This window comes from Terrapene carolina, unplaced genomic scaffold (genome assembly GCF_002925995.2).
Source record: "Terrapene carolina triunguis isolate 2854851 unplaced genomic scaffold, T_m_triunguis-2.0 Scaffold192, whole genome shotgun sequence".
NCBI lineage: Eukaryota > Metazoa > Chordata > Testudines > Emydidae > Terrapene > Terrapene triunguis.
The window spans coordinates 17,230,033-17,245,196 of NW_020664543.1; the positions used below are offsets into that span (position 1 = coordinate 17,230,033).

At 39.4% G+C, this 15,164-nt stretch overlaps 1 protein-coding gene across 1 annotated transcript in view; it reads left to right on the forward strand.

Moving 5' to 3' along the window:
* The first annotated feature begins 878 nt into the window (after positions 1-878).
* Positions 879-15,164, forward strand: part of SEC14L1 (SEC14 like lipid binding 1) — a 51,164-nt gene continuing 36,878 nt past the window's right edge. The window contains exon 1 of the mRNA XM_024206282.1: positions 879-966. Within this exon, the coding sequence (XP_024062050.1) occupies positions 904-966 (63 nt within the window). The 5' untranslated portion in view covers positions 879-903. The remainder of the gene's footprint in view (positions 967-15,164) is intronic.

The window sequence follows — 15,164 nt, forward strand, 5'->3', positions numbered from 1 at the left end:
TATTAGAAAATGGAATGCAGGGCCTTGTATCAAGTTGTTTTAAATTGTCCCTTCAGCAATCTGAGAGTCAGGTTGGGGGAATTACAATAATATACCACGAATTGTGAGTTTTGCAGGGTTTTGTACAATGGGAGGGGACTGTGTGACTAACCTGGACAGAGCTTTTTCCATCTAACAGTATGTGCCAATAGTCACGAGACTTCTTGTAATGTTCATTTGTGAATGAGTGGTTTTGAAATGTCCCAACAGCATGTTGCTAAAAAGGTAGAATGAGAACATACCAATTTGCTGCCCTTTTTTTTTTTTTAAACATTTTGGGAGCACTTAAAATATAGATGCTGTCTAAATATATATAGTTGCTCAGACCCTATAGTTGGGTGGTAAGTGAACTTGCATATTGCACTCTTAATAACAAACCAAACCCCCCCAAACCTGTGAACTTCTGTAGCACTTCTATCACAGTACGTGTGTGTGTGTGTGTGTGTTTAAAAAAAAAAAAAAAACCTAATTGCAAGCAAAGAATTTTTATGGTGGCATATCAGTATAATTTACTTCAGCTATAAGTAGGGTGACCAGATGTCCTGATTTTATAGGGACAGTACCAATTTTTGGGTCTTTTTCTTATATAGGCTCCTATTACCCCCCCCCCCGTCCCGATTTTTCACTTTTGCTGTCTGATCATCCTATCTATAAGCTCAGCAGAAAAGTTTCAGCTGGTGTTAAATACTCCGTTGCCACTGCAATCTTCATGATTGAGGTAGGATACTGTACATGAGGAGATAAGGCAAGGAATCTCTCTTGTAAACTGACAACATTCAACAGTAAAACTGGCCTCCCACATGTGACAATGACATTTTAAAAATTTGTTTTTCAGGTCTGAACAGTTCTTATTAATCCGAAACCATGGTGCAGAAATATCAGTCCCCCGTGCGGGTGTATAAACACCCCTTTGAGTTAATTATGGCTGTAAGTATCAATTCTTAAACTGTAATTTTCTTATTTGAATATTATTACTTGTATTGCTGAAGTGCGGTCGGGGCTTCCTTTGCTAGGCCCTGTACAGTATACAGAGTACCTGCCTTGAAGAACTTATAGTCTGAGAAGACAAGTAAAATATAAGTGGTAGGAGAGAGAGGGAAATGCCCAACCTTCTTCCCCAAAGCCTAGCCATAATTTTTGGTAAATTTATTTTAGGGTTTGCAGCAGAGGTGGGTCTGAAGGAGCAGGTGTTGGTCAGTTAGGCTGTTGCATGTGGAAGAAGGCACAAAGGTGTTTGTATGAGAAGCTGATGAAAGGACTGTTGAGGCTGGCATCTTTGGAGGGACAAAGAAACACAATAGGGGACGAGCAGACACGAGAGGCAGAGCTGTGAAGAGCATTGAAACTGAGGGTGAGAAGCTTAAATTTGTTACAGTGGAAGAGGGTGATGTGGCCAGAGCAGTAGGCAAGAAGTATTCTCTTAGCAGTTCCATTTTGAATTAATTGGGAAGGGTTGGGGATATGAGTATAAAGGAATGCCAGAGAGGTGAACAAAACCACCTGTGATAAATGAAGGGGGGGGAGGGTAGCTCCTTTTTATGGACAGCCAGTAGCTATAAAAAAAAATTAGTAGCTGTTTTTTAATTGCTCTACCTGCAAAGGGTTAAAAAGTTTTACTACTATGCACAGGTAAAAGGAAGTGAATGGGCACCTGACCAAAAGATCCAATGGGAAGGCTAAAATTTTTAGGGCTCTGAACCGCCGCATGCTCAGGTGTCCATAAAAAGGAGTTTCCTCCCCCCCTCCCCTTCATTTATCATAACATCGAACAAAGCCCCTGAGGTGTGTGGTCACTAATCAATGTGTCCTTTTTACAATGAAAACCGCCAGTACTGAAGAGTGACCCTGACCTAGGTTCTCACTTTAAAAATAACAGAAGTAGATCTCTGATATTTCTGTATACACTTAGTCAAAACCACAGTTGTTCAGGTTCTCATGAAATAGAAAAAGGATGCGAGGAGCAGTCACGTCAACTTCTTCCCTCTTTGGTCCTAAAAAGAATAGTTTAAAGAAAACCTAAATAAAATGCATATTATCTCATATCTTAATCCACTGAAGACCTCATTTTTGCATGTTTATATATTGATACATTTTGATTGGTACCAGTGTATGCTCAGCACCTTGTAATGCTATTTACAAGCAATACCACAGCTATTCATCACGTTTTCTAATATTCTATTAAAGTCGGTAGTTATATATTTAATACTGCATATGTTTTTGTAACTAATTACGCTTGTTCCTGTTTTAGACTTGTATATACGAGATGATTTTTCATCCAAAATTCTCTTGTAACAACTCCTTAGTTCAAATGGCAAAGTACACATTTCTATTATGTTGAGGGAGTATTTTTGTTTCCCTCTAACATATCTGTCAGGAACTCTTTAAGTCAAAACAACTACCAAAAATGTATTCCTCTCATCATACCTTGCTAATATTATTTAAACTGCCATGTTAAAATTAGCTTTGTGCTTTCAAACTATTTTGTGTTTGTGGCGATATTTGTATCTGAAGCATGCTGGTATTTTTTAAAAACAAAGAAAATCCTCTAAGATCTTGTGGCATCTAAGCTTTTGTTTTCTTGAGAAGAAAAAACCCATAATATAAAAATTTGAAATAACAATAGCTAAAGAATCAGAACTAACTGAACTAATAGACTAGGAATGCATATAATACAAAATACTGAGTTGAACACAATACTTTGTGTGACTTCAAATATAGACAGTGATTGTATACTTGATTTGTTTCAAACATGAACTTCATTCATAGGCCAGTTATTATCATAAGAACTCTGCTTGCAATATATTAATTTTAAGAATATATTTGTACACCTGCAGTACCTTTTTATTATATCATTGGCTTTAAGTGTGTTTACATCACTCGAAAATTGGTAAAGTCAGTAGTTAAGGTGGATTGTTATTGCAGGAAATGACAAAGTAGTGCTCTTTGTAAGTTAGAGTCAAACTCTTTGTAGATTTTCTTGGTTTCTATCACAGAGGTAAAATCTTTGGCGTTCACCATCAATGGTTATTTGAATGATCAAATAATGCTAGTGAGAATGTTCAGCATATTCCACTTTATGCTGAAATGAACGTATCATACTGCACGTGCTCATCACCCAACTTTCAAATGGTAACAACTGTTTCAAAACAAAACTTCTTTTAAATGTAGCAGCAAGACTGTTCCTCATTCCAGACAAAATAATGGTACATGCCAAGTCTAAATTGCACCCCTCCAGGAAACAGTTTTTTGTACATCTGTATAAAAATATGGTTTTTAGGCTTGCAGACTTTTCAGATTTCTTGGGAAAAAAATTAAATCCCTGTGAATAGAACATGAGACATTGACCAAAAGAGACTAAGAAACACCCTCAAAACTATAAAGTAATTAAAGGTGTCTAGAACAGAACAGCTTTTTCAATGTGGCAGCATACTATTTATTGCTGTGGCAGATTGTTTTAATGAGGAAATAATGGAAACTCTGTGATCTTTATTGTAAGTGCTGTCTTACCATCAATATCTGAAAGCTGTCTGAGAATATTGAAAGCCCTCAGACTTTTCTTGCAAGGCATCTATGAAACTGAGCTAAGTTCTGTTCATATTGAATGGTTGGGAATGGAGGATGGGACTGAAAGAGGTGCTAACTGGTACCTGTATCCCCGACTGGACTGTAGAAAGGTGTCTTAGTTGTAGTCCCACTCCAGGACTCTAAACATATCTATACTATAAAGGCCTACAGCTCTCCTCCTAGTTGGAACTAGTTACATCAAGTCCTAATATCAGCTCTAGGATGGAGACACCACTTAGAACTTCCCTTTTCCACTAAAGTCAACTGAATGAGTGTCCTTTGTTGCATGATGGACCATTTAAACTGCACGCTTCCTATTCTCCCCAACGTACATTACAAATAAATAATGGAAAGTGATAAGAAATACTTATATACTGTGACAGTAGAATCTTGGTCCCCTTTACATAATTCTGATACACCATAGCAAATTTTGCTGCTTCTACTGAGGGGCCTGAAACAATCATATTCAAAGAAAGAAAAGTAAAACTAAATTCTACTTTGCTCTGACCCAGGATTGGTAAGGCAAGCTCTCACCAGCACTATTGTCTTGAAAATACTTTATCATGGTAAAAGGAATGAATGTTTTCTCTAACTGGAAAAGTGTTAGGGATATATCTCCCTCCCACATACCTTCTCTAAGGAAATTCCAAAAAGCATCATTTGAAACCCTGATGTATATCTGGGGATAGCAATAGATTCAGGCCGGGGAAAATCCAGCCCCCTCCTCTTGCAGACTTGGAGGCGCTCTCTGAAGAGAAATGGTGGAGTGTAAAGCTGTGGGGAAGTCAGGCACCTTGTGGATCCTCTCAGTCTTGACTGGCCATAGAGGGAGACTGCATAAGAATTCCACCTAAACTACTCCAGTCATTGGGATAGAATTAGCCTCCCTGGTGAATCTTTGATTCCTCCCCACTCCTCTGCGTATCTTCCTAGTTCCTGGTCCTGCTACTTGTTCTGGGGGCTGAATTTGCATTGTAGAGCATTGCATTAGGCTTTAAATGTACTACCATGCTCCAAAAGAATATCATTTTAAAGATTTTCAGCTACTTTATTTTAAAGTTTTCTCTTTGCTAACTCCTGAAAATTATAGACTTAAAGATTAGAAATGACCATTATGATCTATTCTGACCTTCATAAAACAGGCCATAGAATTTCACCCAAAGATTTCTGCTTTTAGCACAATAACTTTTGGTTAAACTAGAACATATTTAACATCAACTTCTTGAAAAGTAACATGAATAGAAAGTGTGGTAATTCATCAAACCAAACCGGTTTTTCTCTCTCTTCCTCTCTTCCCCCCCGCCACCACCTTGTTAGTCTCCTCCTTTTCATGTCCCAGTTTACATAATGCTAAAAGTAGCTGAAATGGGGAAAAGTACTGTTTACTCAGCCTTTTCTTGCGTTACCAAGGTTAGATAGATGGAAGAAGAAACCAGAAGAATATGCTTTCAAAACCCTTTGAGAATGCTAATGCTCATTTGTAAAGCTCTTTAAGTTGAAGAGTTAAATTTTCTTATGTAAGTTATGCACATTGTTGTGCACACAGCTTAGTTTTTAAAATGCCAACCTTAGTATGATGGGTCCCTCATATATATCCTACTACTCTTGGCACACGAGGTTAAGCAATGAGCACTTGAGCCGAAAAATATAAGCTGTGATGCTGGCTGGCTGACATGAGTTAGAGTTCCTTCGAGTTCAATTTCCAAAATAAATTTAAACATTGTAAAATCAGCTGCTTTGCAATGCTTTTGAGGTTTACCGAGACCAGTCTTTACCGCCTGCCTTGTAATCCTGGATGCTTCTGTGCTGTGCAGCTTTGGCTCAGAGCCCTGACACACCAACGGCCCACTTACAGCACACTGACCTCACCCTGGCTTGCATCAGCCTGGTTACTCCTTCCAGGGTGAGACCAGCAGCTTATTCAAAACTGTCTCCTCTGCAGTGCTCAGCCCCTCACTGTAGCACTCACAAAACCTTGTCAAGGTCACTCTTCCTTTAAAGAGACTGTACCCAGCACCAGCCTGTTGCTTTGAGGATTTTATTTTTCAGTTTGAAACACTACACTGAGATGGTTGTGGGGAAAAACAAGATATTGAAGTGATACCAAATAGAAGGAATTGGGATAGAAATGGTTACAAACAAACATAAAAATATGCTTCAAAGACTAACACCTAACTTAAAAAATGAGTCTCTTGTTCAAAGTAGTTTTTCTCTCCCCAGTTGTTCTATCAGCATGGCTGGCCAGTTCTAAAGGGTATTGTGTATGACAACAGTGAGTTGGGGTGGTACACTAAGCTGGTCAGGCCAACTGAGGGTCACGGCTAGATACTGGGGACCCCCTTGCCCTCGGGCATTGGGGTGCTCTTAGGGTCACATTTTGATATTCAACAAGTCTTCCAAGGGATGAGTTTGTGCGTAAGGAAGCATATACCATGTTTTAATGAAATCCATATTATAGATTTCAGCACCAAAGGTGTTGAGTATTTAGAAATATGATGAAAGTGTGTTGCACTTACATTCTGTCTATAAATATGTTCCATCCACAGTTACAAATTTCATTTTAGAAATGAAGTTTATATCTTAATTTGGTGGCTGCACATGGTTAGTATGCATCAGACCTACACCATACTGTGTTAATATTGACTGTAAGTATATATTTTTAAGAATTTGTGATTTTAAGAAAACTGGATTGAGGATTAAGGGCTAGATTTTTCAAAAGTGCTAAGCATCTTCAAGTGGAGATGGACTTTCAGAAAAACTGTGTTCCTATTTAGGCATCTAGATGAAGTGGACAGATTTTCATAAGTGCTTGGTATCCATCAGTTCCCGTTGAGAACATTGGATGCTGCTGAGTGCTGACCACTTCAGAAAAATCTGTCCATAAACTACTTCCACAGTCACTCAGTTTAAAGAATTAAATTACTGTTCACATTAACTGTTAAATATTTTTTAGTTTCTCTTAAAACAGAAATCAAAGTTCATTTTGTGCTTCTTTGAAGATGAAATCCTTTCTAACTGCTGATAAATTGTAGCTGTAGCAAAAATAAATAAATTATAATTCCTCCATTTTAGTGCAGTAGTCAAAGTACCTTAAAACTCATTGCGCATAAAACTAGACAAACTAACGGAGCAAGGTTCAGTTGCAACATTTTAGTAAATGTGTGCATTTGAATTTTCTGGCAAGATGACTTGCCTGCTTTTCTTAGTTTATTTTTAACAGATCTGTGAAGACTTTTGTCCCTAAGGTTCTGAGTTTAAAATGAGTGAATTACAAAAGAGGAATAGAATTTCATGAAGCATAAATACACTTCACTGTTAAAGTTCTCCATATCTACTCTCTGTAGTCTTTTAGATTGGTAAACTAAAATATAATCCCTAGATCTGGAATTGTATTGAGTTTTCTTAATTGTTTCTGATTTGTCAGTAAATCATCCCTTTCATTATAAAGGAATATCAGTCAACTTGAAATCTAATTACTTTTAATTCATTTTTTAAAGAAAAGTAATTTTGGGTACTACACCTGCCCAAAATCCTGTGCCAATTTTTGTTGCTTTCGTAATTTTTTTTTTTTTAAATGTTCCTTTTCCCTGTTGCTATGTGGAAGATCCATTGAAACAATGGACACTGGTTAACTGATAATGAAAGAGAAACAGTGAAAATGGCCATACATAAAGTTCCTTCAGGTGCATTTGGAGAATGGGTTATTTCTCTATTCTTCAGTCTGTCATAGTAACCTTGGGTGTAATTTGTAACAGTAGGTTTAAAATCCATACAATGTGGGTCCTTCGGTTTTTTAAAAAAACCACATTTATGAAATTGGAAATTAATGGAATGTAAGTCCTTCCCCTCCCTCCCTCCCTCCCTCCCTCCCTCCCAGTAAATATATTTTTCTTGCTGTGCAGGAACTTTGTACAATGAGGAGAATCTTAGTATGTATCTTATCTTTTTTTTCAAAACAGTTTATAATCTTGTGATTTTTTTTCAATTATTTTTAATCCCAACCCCCATCTCTTTTGTAATTTTTTTATTTAAAAATATGGGCTTGACTACACAGTGAAATTTGCTAGTAGAATTATACAGTTATAACTCCCCAAGTTGACAATCCTATTCTGGAGTAAAAATGCATTTTTCCAGTTTAGCTTATGTTGTTTTGTGTCATTGTTTATGGTCTCTTGCTTCACAAAGGGAAAAAATACATTATAAAAACAAATTAATAGCATGTTTTTTTAGTAACTTGTTTAGAATGAACAGCAGTTACAAAAATGTGAATTAAGTTAAGCACAAGGAAAAATTGACTTACTGCAGTTTGCATGTTCGTGGCATGATTAAGTATTTCCATAGCTTTCTGTTTTTGTGGGGAAACACATGACTGTATTGTAGCTGACAGCTGCAGTTCCTTTGTTCATCAGCTGCTTCTACCCAGTTCTGGGTGGGTTTGTTTTTTGTATTTTTGAAAAAAGCCTTTCACACTTTGAAACCTAAAACACCCTGCCAAACTTGGAGGAAGTACTAGCAAAAGAGAAAAAATGCATTGAAACTCAATGCTATTGCTTTAATCTGAAAATACTTTCTAAATATTTCAGTCCTCTGAAGGTGTTTAGATTATGAACGTGTCAGAAGTATGGTTGCAGGACCCATTGATCAGCCAAATGGCAGTTGTCTAGAAGCTCAAAAATTCAGAATTAAGCTCATGGGGAAAACTGACTGCTTTGCTTTTGACAATGGATTACCTACCCAGCACTCCAGACCTCCACCTGCGAAAGGGTATCTGGTAGTTGTGGTCTGGAAAAGTATAAACTGGGCAGTTGGGCAATTGTTGTTTAATCTGAGGATAGCAGTTTAGAAGTGTTACATGCATTCAAGTTTCATGGGAAAAGGTTGGGATGTCTTGTTAAATATACTGAGTGCACAGTTGGAGTTTGTGTAGGGAGATCCATGAGCATCTATCTAAAGCTATACTAGCAAATTCTTGTTTGTGATTGCTTAGAATTAGTAGGATACAACCTAAAGATGATATTTATTTTGTCTGTTCTGCCTGGCACATATCAACTCTGATAATTCTGCTCTTCCCATTTCCATGGAAACTTCATTGATGTAAGTTGGAGATGGGAGCCTGTAGAGGACAGAATATTTGAGCTGAGGTTTGTTGTATGGAATGGGGAGAAGTATTTCAGTCCTCTATTCGACGTAGTTTAAAATTAAGAAAAAGAAAATTACTAGAATTTATTTTGCTGTATAGGCATCTTAAGCATTGATGTCCTGAATACAGAATGAATTTTCTGAGAATTTACAAATAAATTTATTAATTAGTTTCTTTTAAGAACATCAGAACAGCCATAATGAGTCAGAGCCATGGTCTATGTAGCCCAGTATCCTGTCTCTAACAGTGGCCAATGCCAGATGCTTCAGAGGGAATGAACAGATATGAGCAGTTTCAAGTGATCCATCCCCTATCGTCGAGTCCCACTTCTAGCATTTGGATGTTTAGTGACTCCCAGACGATGGGGATGTGTCCCTGACCATCTTGGCTGTAGCCATTGATTGACACATCCTCCATGAACTTATCTAATTCAGTGGCCCCAAATTAGTTTGGACATCAGCGTTTGAAGTTCTTAACACTGCCTTTGCTCTACTGCACACTGAGGTAGCACTACGGGGAACAGAAGCAGGACCTTAAGGGAGCCCTTAAAGTGCAGAGACATTGGGACTGAGACTGGGCTCCCTCCACCCCTGTTTTCACAAAACACTGATCTCCACACCGTCCTCCACACTGTAATCATAGAATATTAGGGTTGGAAGAAACCTCAGGAGGTCATCTAGTCCAATCCCCTGCTCAAAGCAGGACCAACACCAACTAAATCATCCCAGCCAAGGCTTTGTCAAGCCAGGCCTTAAAAACCTTTATGGATGGAGATTCCACCACCTCCCTAGGTAAACTATTCCAGTGCTTCATCACCCTCCTAGTGAAAGTGTTTCCTAATATCCAACCTAGACCTCCCCCACTGCAACTTGAGACCATTGCTTCTTGTTCTATCATCTGCCACCACTGAGAACAGCTGAGCTCCATCCTCTTTGGAACCCCCCTTCAGGTAGTTAAAGGCTGCTATCAAATCCATCCTCACTCTTCTCTTCTGCAAACTAAATAACCAGTTCCCTCAGCCCCTCCTCGTAAGTTAGGGGACTGGGGCACATGATCATTTTCGTTGCCCTCCGCTGGACTCTCTCCAATTTGTCCACATCCCTTCTGTAGTGGGGGGCCCAAAACTGGATGCAATACTCCAGGTGTGGCCTCACCAGTGCCGAATAGAGGGGAATAATCACTTCCCTCGATCTGCTGGCAATGCTCCTATTAATACAGCCCAATATGCTGTTGGCCCTCTTGGCAACAAGGGCACACTGCTGACTCATATCCAGCTTCTCGTCCACTGTAATCCCCAGGTCCTTTTCTGCAGAACTTCTGCTTAGCTAGTCAGTCCCCAGCCTGTAGCACTGCATGGGATTCTTCCTTCCCAAGTGCAGAACTCTGCACTTGTCCTTGTTGAACCTCGTCAGATTTCTTTTTGCCCAATCCTCCAATTTGTCTAGGTCACTCTGGACCCTATCCCTACCCTCCAGCGTATCTACCTCTCCCCCCAGCTTAGTGTCATCTGCGAACTTGCTGAGGGTGCAATTAATTTCATCATCCAGATCATTGATAAAGATGTTGAACAAAACACTATGTCAAATGCAAATTAAGGACCAGATTAATCAATATATGTGGCTGCTTGTATTTTTAGTGAGGCAAAGCAGCTGTAAACCCAGCTTGGTTGGTATGTTCTGGGTGCTCTGTGCTACTTTGATGCAAAAGTGAATCTGCCCTTAAGTTTTTTTAATTTTAAGGTTGTTACCACATAGCTTCAGATTAGTAGAAATATCCTATGGTAGCATTCTCTTTGGGTTTCTTGTTTAGTATTCATGTATAAATTTTCAATTAATCGTACAAAACTTAGGAAAATTCAAGGCAAAAGCTACCGTAATTTGGAGTTTAAGTTTTGAGAGTATGTATTAGTAACTTAAGAGTGTAAAACATTGCAGGGATTTTGACATCTAAACAACCTTAACTCTGTCCTGTAGTGACAAGTGGAGGGGAGGAGGGAGAATAAGAAAACTGTCTTTAAAATTCAGTTCTGCAGACACTAAGATACCTTAATCATAATTGTATTGTTAGTGAATGATGTCACTATGGATTAGAATTAAGACTGTTTTGGTGCCTTAAATGTGCATTTAAATACCTTAACACATTCAAATTTCTTTTAAACAGCCTTAACTTGGAATTTCTTGGGATTCTAATGCCTGGGTTTTGGTTGATTACAATATCCCTGTAATGTGTGTGTTACTCTTAAGTTTTTAGAATATATAGCAGTAATTAACTCCATCTTAACCCAGGGATATTGTTTTGTTTTGTCTCAGAACGTATGATCAAATTATGTAACAGCTTGAAAACATAAATTGCTAACCTACCTTAACATAGTGGCCTCTTGGTTTGACTGGCTTGTAATTTGCAGAACTGCCTGCTGCTGCTGTAATATCATAACCTTGTTTTAGTAATAATAGATGTTAATTCTGTAAGATTAAAAAAAAAAAAGTGTTTGTGTTAATGGCCTCTCAGATCTTTCAGAACTGTGGGAACGGCAGTGCAATGTTTACATTTGTTTGGGCCACAATAGGAGTGGAATGATTAATTTCCTGACGTGAGCACTTTCTTTTCCAAGTGCTTTATTTTTCTTCATTCAGTGGAAAATGTGAATGCCATCAGCGTTGGGTCCAGTTCAGGAATACAGTAGCCAATATCCTTCTCAGAGGACATTTTGTCAGCCATTTTATAAATTGTATTGCTTTTTAACTTACGAAATCTATTTTTGCTGTGTAATTCGTTGGCTTGTGGCTAAAGCCCTCAATGCTGAATTAATGAAATGACATATTTCTGTAGAGATGTTTCATGGTCTGCATACTGCAGACATTGACATAATGAACAGAATTTAATGTGAACTGTTTCTTTTGAACTTGTTTATTCTTGCAGTGTGTCTAAATTGATCCCATCTTTCTCTGTCCACAGTGTGGGTGGGCATGGTGCGGAAAAAACTTTGTTTATTTATGTAATCTTTATGGTTTTATTCACTGTTTTTAAAAGAAAACCAAGGGCTGAAGGAATGTTGACAACTTCACTTTTGAATCAATTAAGCTTTGCACTAGGCATATTTCCTGTTTGTTCATGGGGAAGGTGCAGAGGTGAAAGTAAGCTGGTACAGTCGGGTACGATGTACCGGCAAGAGCCAGTACGCCATGCCGGACCGCACCGGCTTCCGCGGCAGGGATTTAAAGGGCTCTGGGCTCCCTGCCGGGGAGCCCCAAGCCCTTTAAATCCCCCCCCCCACAGCTCTGGCAGCTGGGCTGGGGCCGGGATTTAAAGGGCTCGGGGCTCCCCGCAGCAGCGGGAGCTCCGGGCCCTTTAAATCCCGCCCGCAGCTCAGCGCCCAGGCTCGTGCGGGGATTCAAAAGGCCCGGAGCTCCCGCGGCTGCCACCTCTGCAGCTGGGAGCCCCGGGTTGATTTAAAGGCCCTGGGGCTCCCAGCCACAGCCGGTGCCCCAGGGCCTTTAAATCTTGAGAGGCCCCGCCTCTTCCAGATGAGGTCACTCCCCCCTCAGGACTCCGGCAGTACCGTTAAGTCCTGTAAGTTACTTTCACCCCTGGGAAGGTGACAGATTTTAGGGACATAGTAGTTGCTACACATGATCAGATCATTAATCTACTGGCATGCCTTTGGCAGCCCCAGCTGGAACCTGATAAATATCCCATAATATGCATAGTCATCTGTGTAGTGCAATACATATTTGGAGAGGGATGGGTTAGGATTCCTTCCTAGATTCTCATGGGGATTCTACTGCAACATGAGATTTGAATCCCCTTGTGACACTATCTTAGCTTGCATAGCTGCATGTTAACTTCTTTGCCGGCCCTCCAGTACCTGTTGTGCTGCATTCTCTTGACATTCCATTGAAACCAGTGGACTGGCAGGATTTAACCTGTATATTCAGCTGAAGAAGTTGCATTCTACCTGGAGCTTCTGGCAGCAGTCAAAGGGGCTAATGGTCAGTTTGCTAGTCCTCTTTAAACTCTAGCATACTGTTTGTCTTGAATATCTCCTTTGACAATAAATTCTGTAGGTTGACTATACTATTTATAATGTAAAATTATTTGATTACAATAGCAACTTGAAGCCTGTGTGCCTCGGGGCTAAATTGAGACCTAAGGTGAGTACAGTTCATTTTACTACTTCATACTCTTCTCTCATTGGCCCTCTTCTGGGGGAAGGGACTGTAGATTTGTTATTCTGTTTTCAACTCTGCCACTGATTCTGATGCCTAATGTAAGTCTCTTAACCTCTCTGAGCCAAACCATGTTAAATGGTTTTAATATTTACCTAAAAAGGAACACATTGAGACCTACCCTGTAGCTGTCTTAATAAGTAGGCAAAAACAAATTAACAAATGATTAAACTTTTCACATACAATCCCAATAAGGAATACAAAAGTTAATATATTCCAAAATAGACATGGGACAGATACATGTATTTTAAGAATCTTCCTTTCTAAAAGTGTGCCTCTGATCATAGCATATCAAACAGATTTGCTAGAAAATCCAAATTTAGAACTACTTAAAATTAAGTTAGCAGCAGTAGATCAGCAAAGAGTATTTGACGCTTCCAAAAATAGATCCCCAATGGACACACAGTAGGATAATGACTGAGTTGTAAAATAAAGTTTCATGACTATAGAGATTCAAGTCACAGAACACTCAACCCATGTTGCTCATTGCTTAGGTTAATGAAAAGGATGAGATAAATATCAAAACTAACCTTGTAAACAAATAATTATTTTATAATGACAGTGCCACCGTGTGCTGACATTCATCTTGCTAAGAAATTCAATACACAACATTATTTTTGTTTAAATTAAAAAATAGACAAGTAAAATAACTTAATGGATTTCAAGTATCCGAGGGGTAGCCGTGTTAGTCTGGATCTGTAAAAAGCAACAGAGAGTCCTGTGGCACGTCATGCGTCTGACGAAGTGGGTATTCACCCATAAAAGCTTATGCTCCAATACATCTGTTAGTCTTAAAGGTGCCACAGGACTCTCTGTTGCTTAATGGATTTCAAGCCTTTAATTCAACATTTACAGTTTAAAATCACAGTGGGGGGGGGGGTACACATTGCTATATTACATAAAAGTTTATGCATTACTTACAAAACTACAGATAACTTGAAAGGGCTCCAGAACTGCTCAGATTTATTTTTCAGCACTTATGTCATCCCTATGTGTCCTACCCTCCAAACCTTCCGATACCTTCACTGGCCTACGCCAGCTGTCTTGCAACATCTTTTTGGGGATTAGACTCTGAAACTTCTTTTTTAACTTTGTGCTAAAGCAATTACATCCTCCACCCTTAAGGTCAGACGTCAAGTTTCCTGCCCCAAGGAACTAGTAGAGCTTGTCCACTAATTCACTACAGTCCAGATTCAGGCTCTTTTAGACACAAAAGATAAATGATCAAAACCATATCTCAGTCTAATATTGGTAACACCATGGACTTGAATTTTGCCTCTATGGAATAATAGTTACACTGTAGCTGCAAAGACCATCTCTGAGGCCTCTGTTTCGAAGAGTGTCCTCCCTTGTCAGATTTTTCCAGTTTAGTTTCTAATTAGCATATGGGGCCATTCCTTTCATTCTAACCAATCCCATTTGGTGAGATATTAGGCTTTCCCTACCAGCCCTGAAGGAAGAATTGTTAACTTATTGCACATCTAACACAACATCCTGTGGCTGTTATCTCTCAGTACCCCCACATTTAATCTCCAACTGGAGGTTGAATTCGTGGGGAAGAAAAGATGGTATACTCTCCAAACTTGTGCCTACAAATTAAGCTCTGTCTATATGAGTCTCCAGAATAAGATGCCACTCTGAAAAAATTATGTAGATGTTCAAAATATGACTGTGTGTACTCACTGAGCTCCACTTGGCTCCTGCTTGATGGAACTTGATTATGCCCATGGGCTCACGTAGGTTCCTCAGGCTTCTTGATTTTGGGGAGGAGGACTTCCCCTACGGTGATCTTCTGGTCTGGGAAAAAAGTCCCGGTTTGCAGCTTCCTGAACAGGCCAGTGTTCCGAAAGATGTGTGCGTCATGCACTTTTCCAGGCCAGCCTGTGTTAATGTCAATGAAACAACCACGGTGATCCACAAGCGCCTGGAGAACCATAGAGAAATACCCCTTCTGATTAACGTACTCGGAGGCTAGGTGGACTGGTGCCAGAATTGGAATATGCCTCCCATCTATCGTCCCTCTGCAGTTAGGGAAACCCATTTGAGCAAAGCCAGCCACAATGTCATGCACGATACCCAGAGTCACGGTTCTTCTGAGCAGGATGCGATTAATGGCCCTGCAAACTTGCATCAACACGATTCCAATGGTAGACTTTCCCACTCCAAACTGGTTAGCGATCGATCAGTAGCTGTCT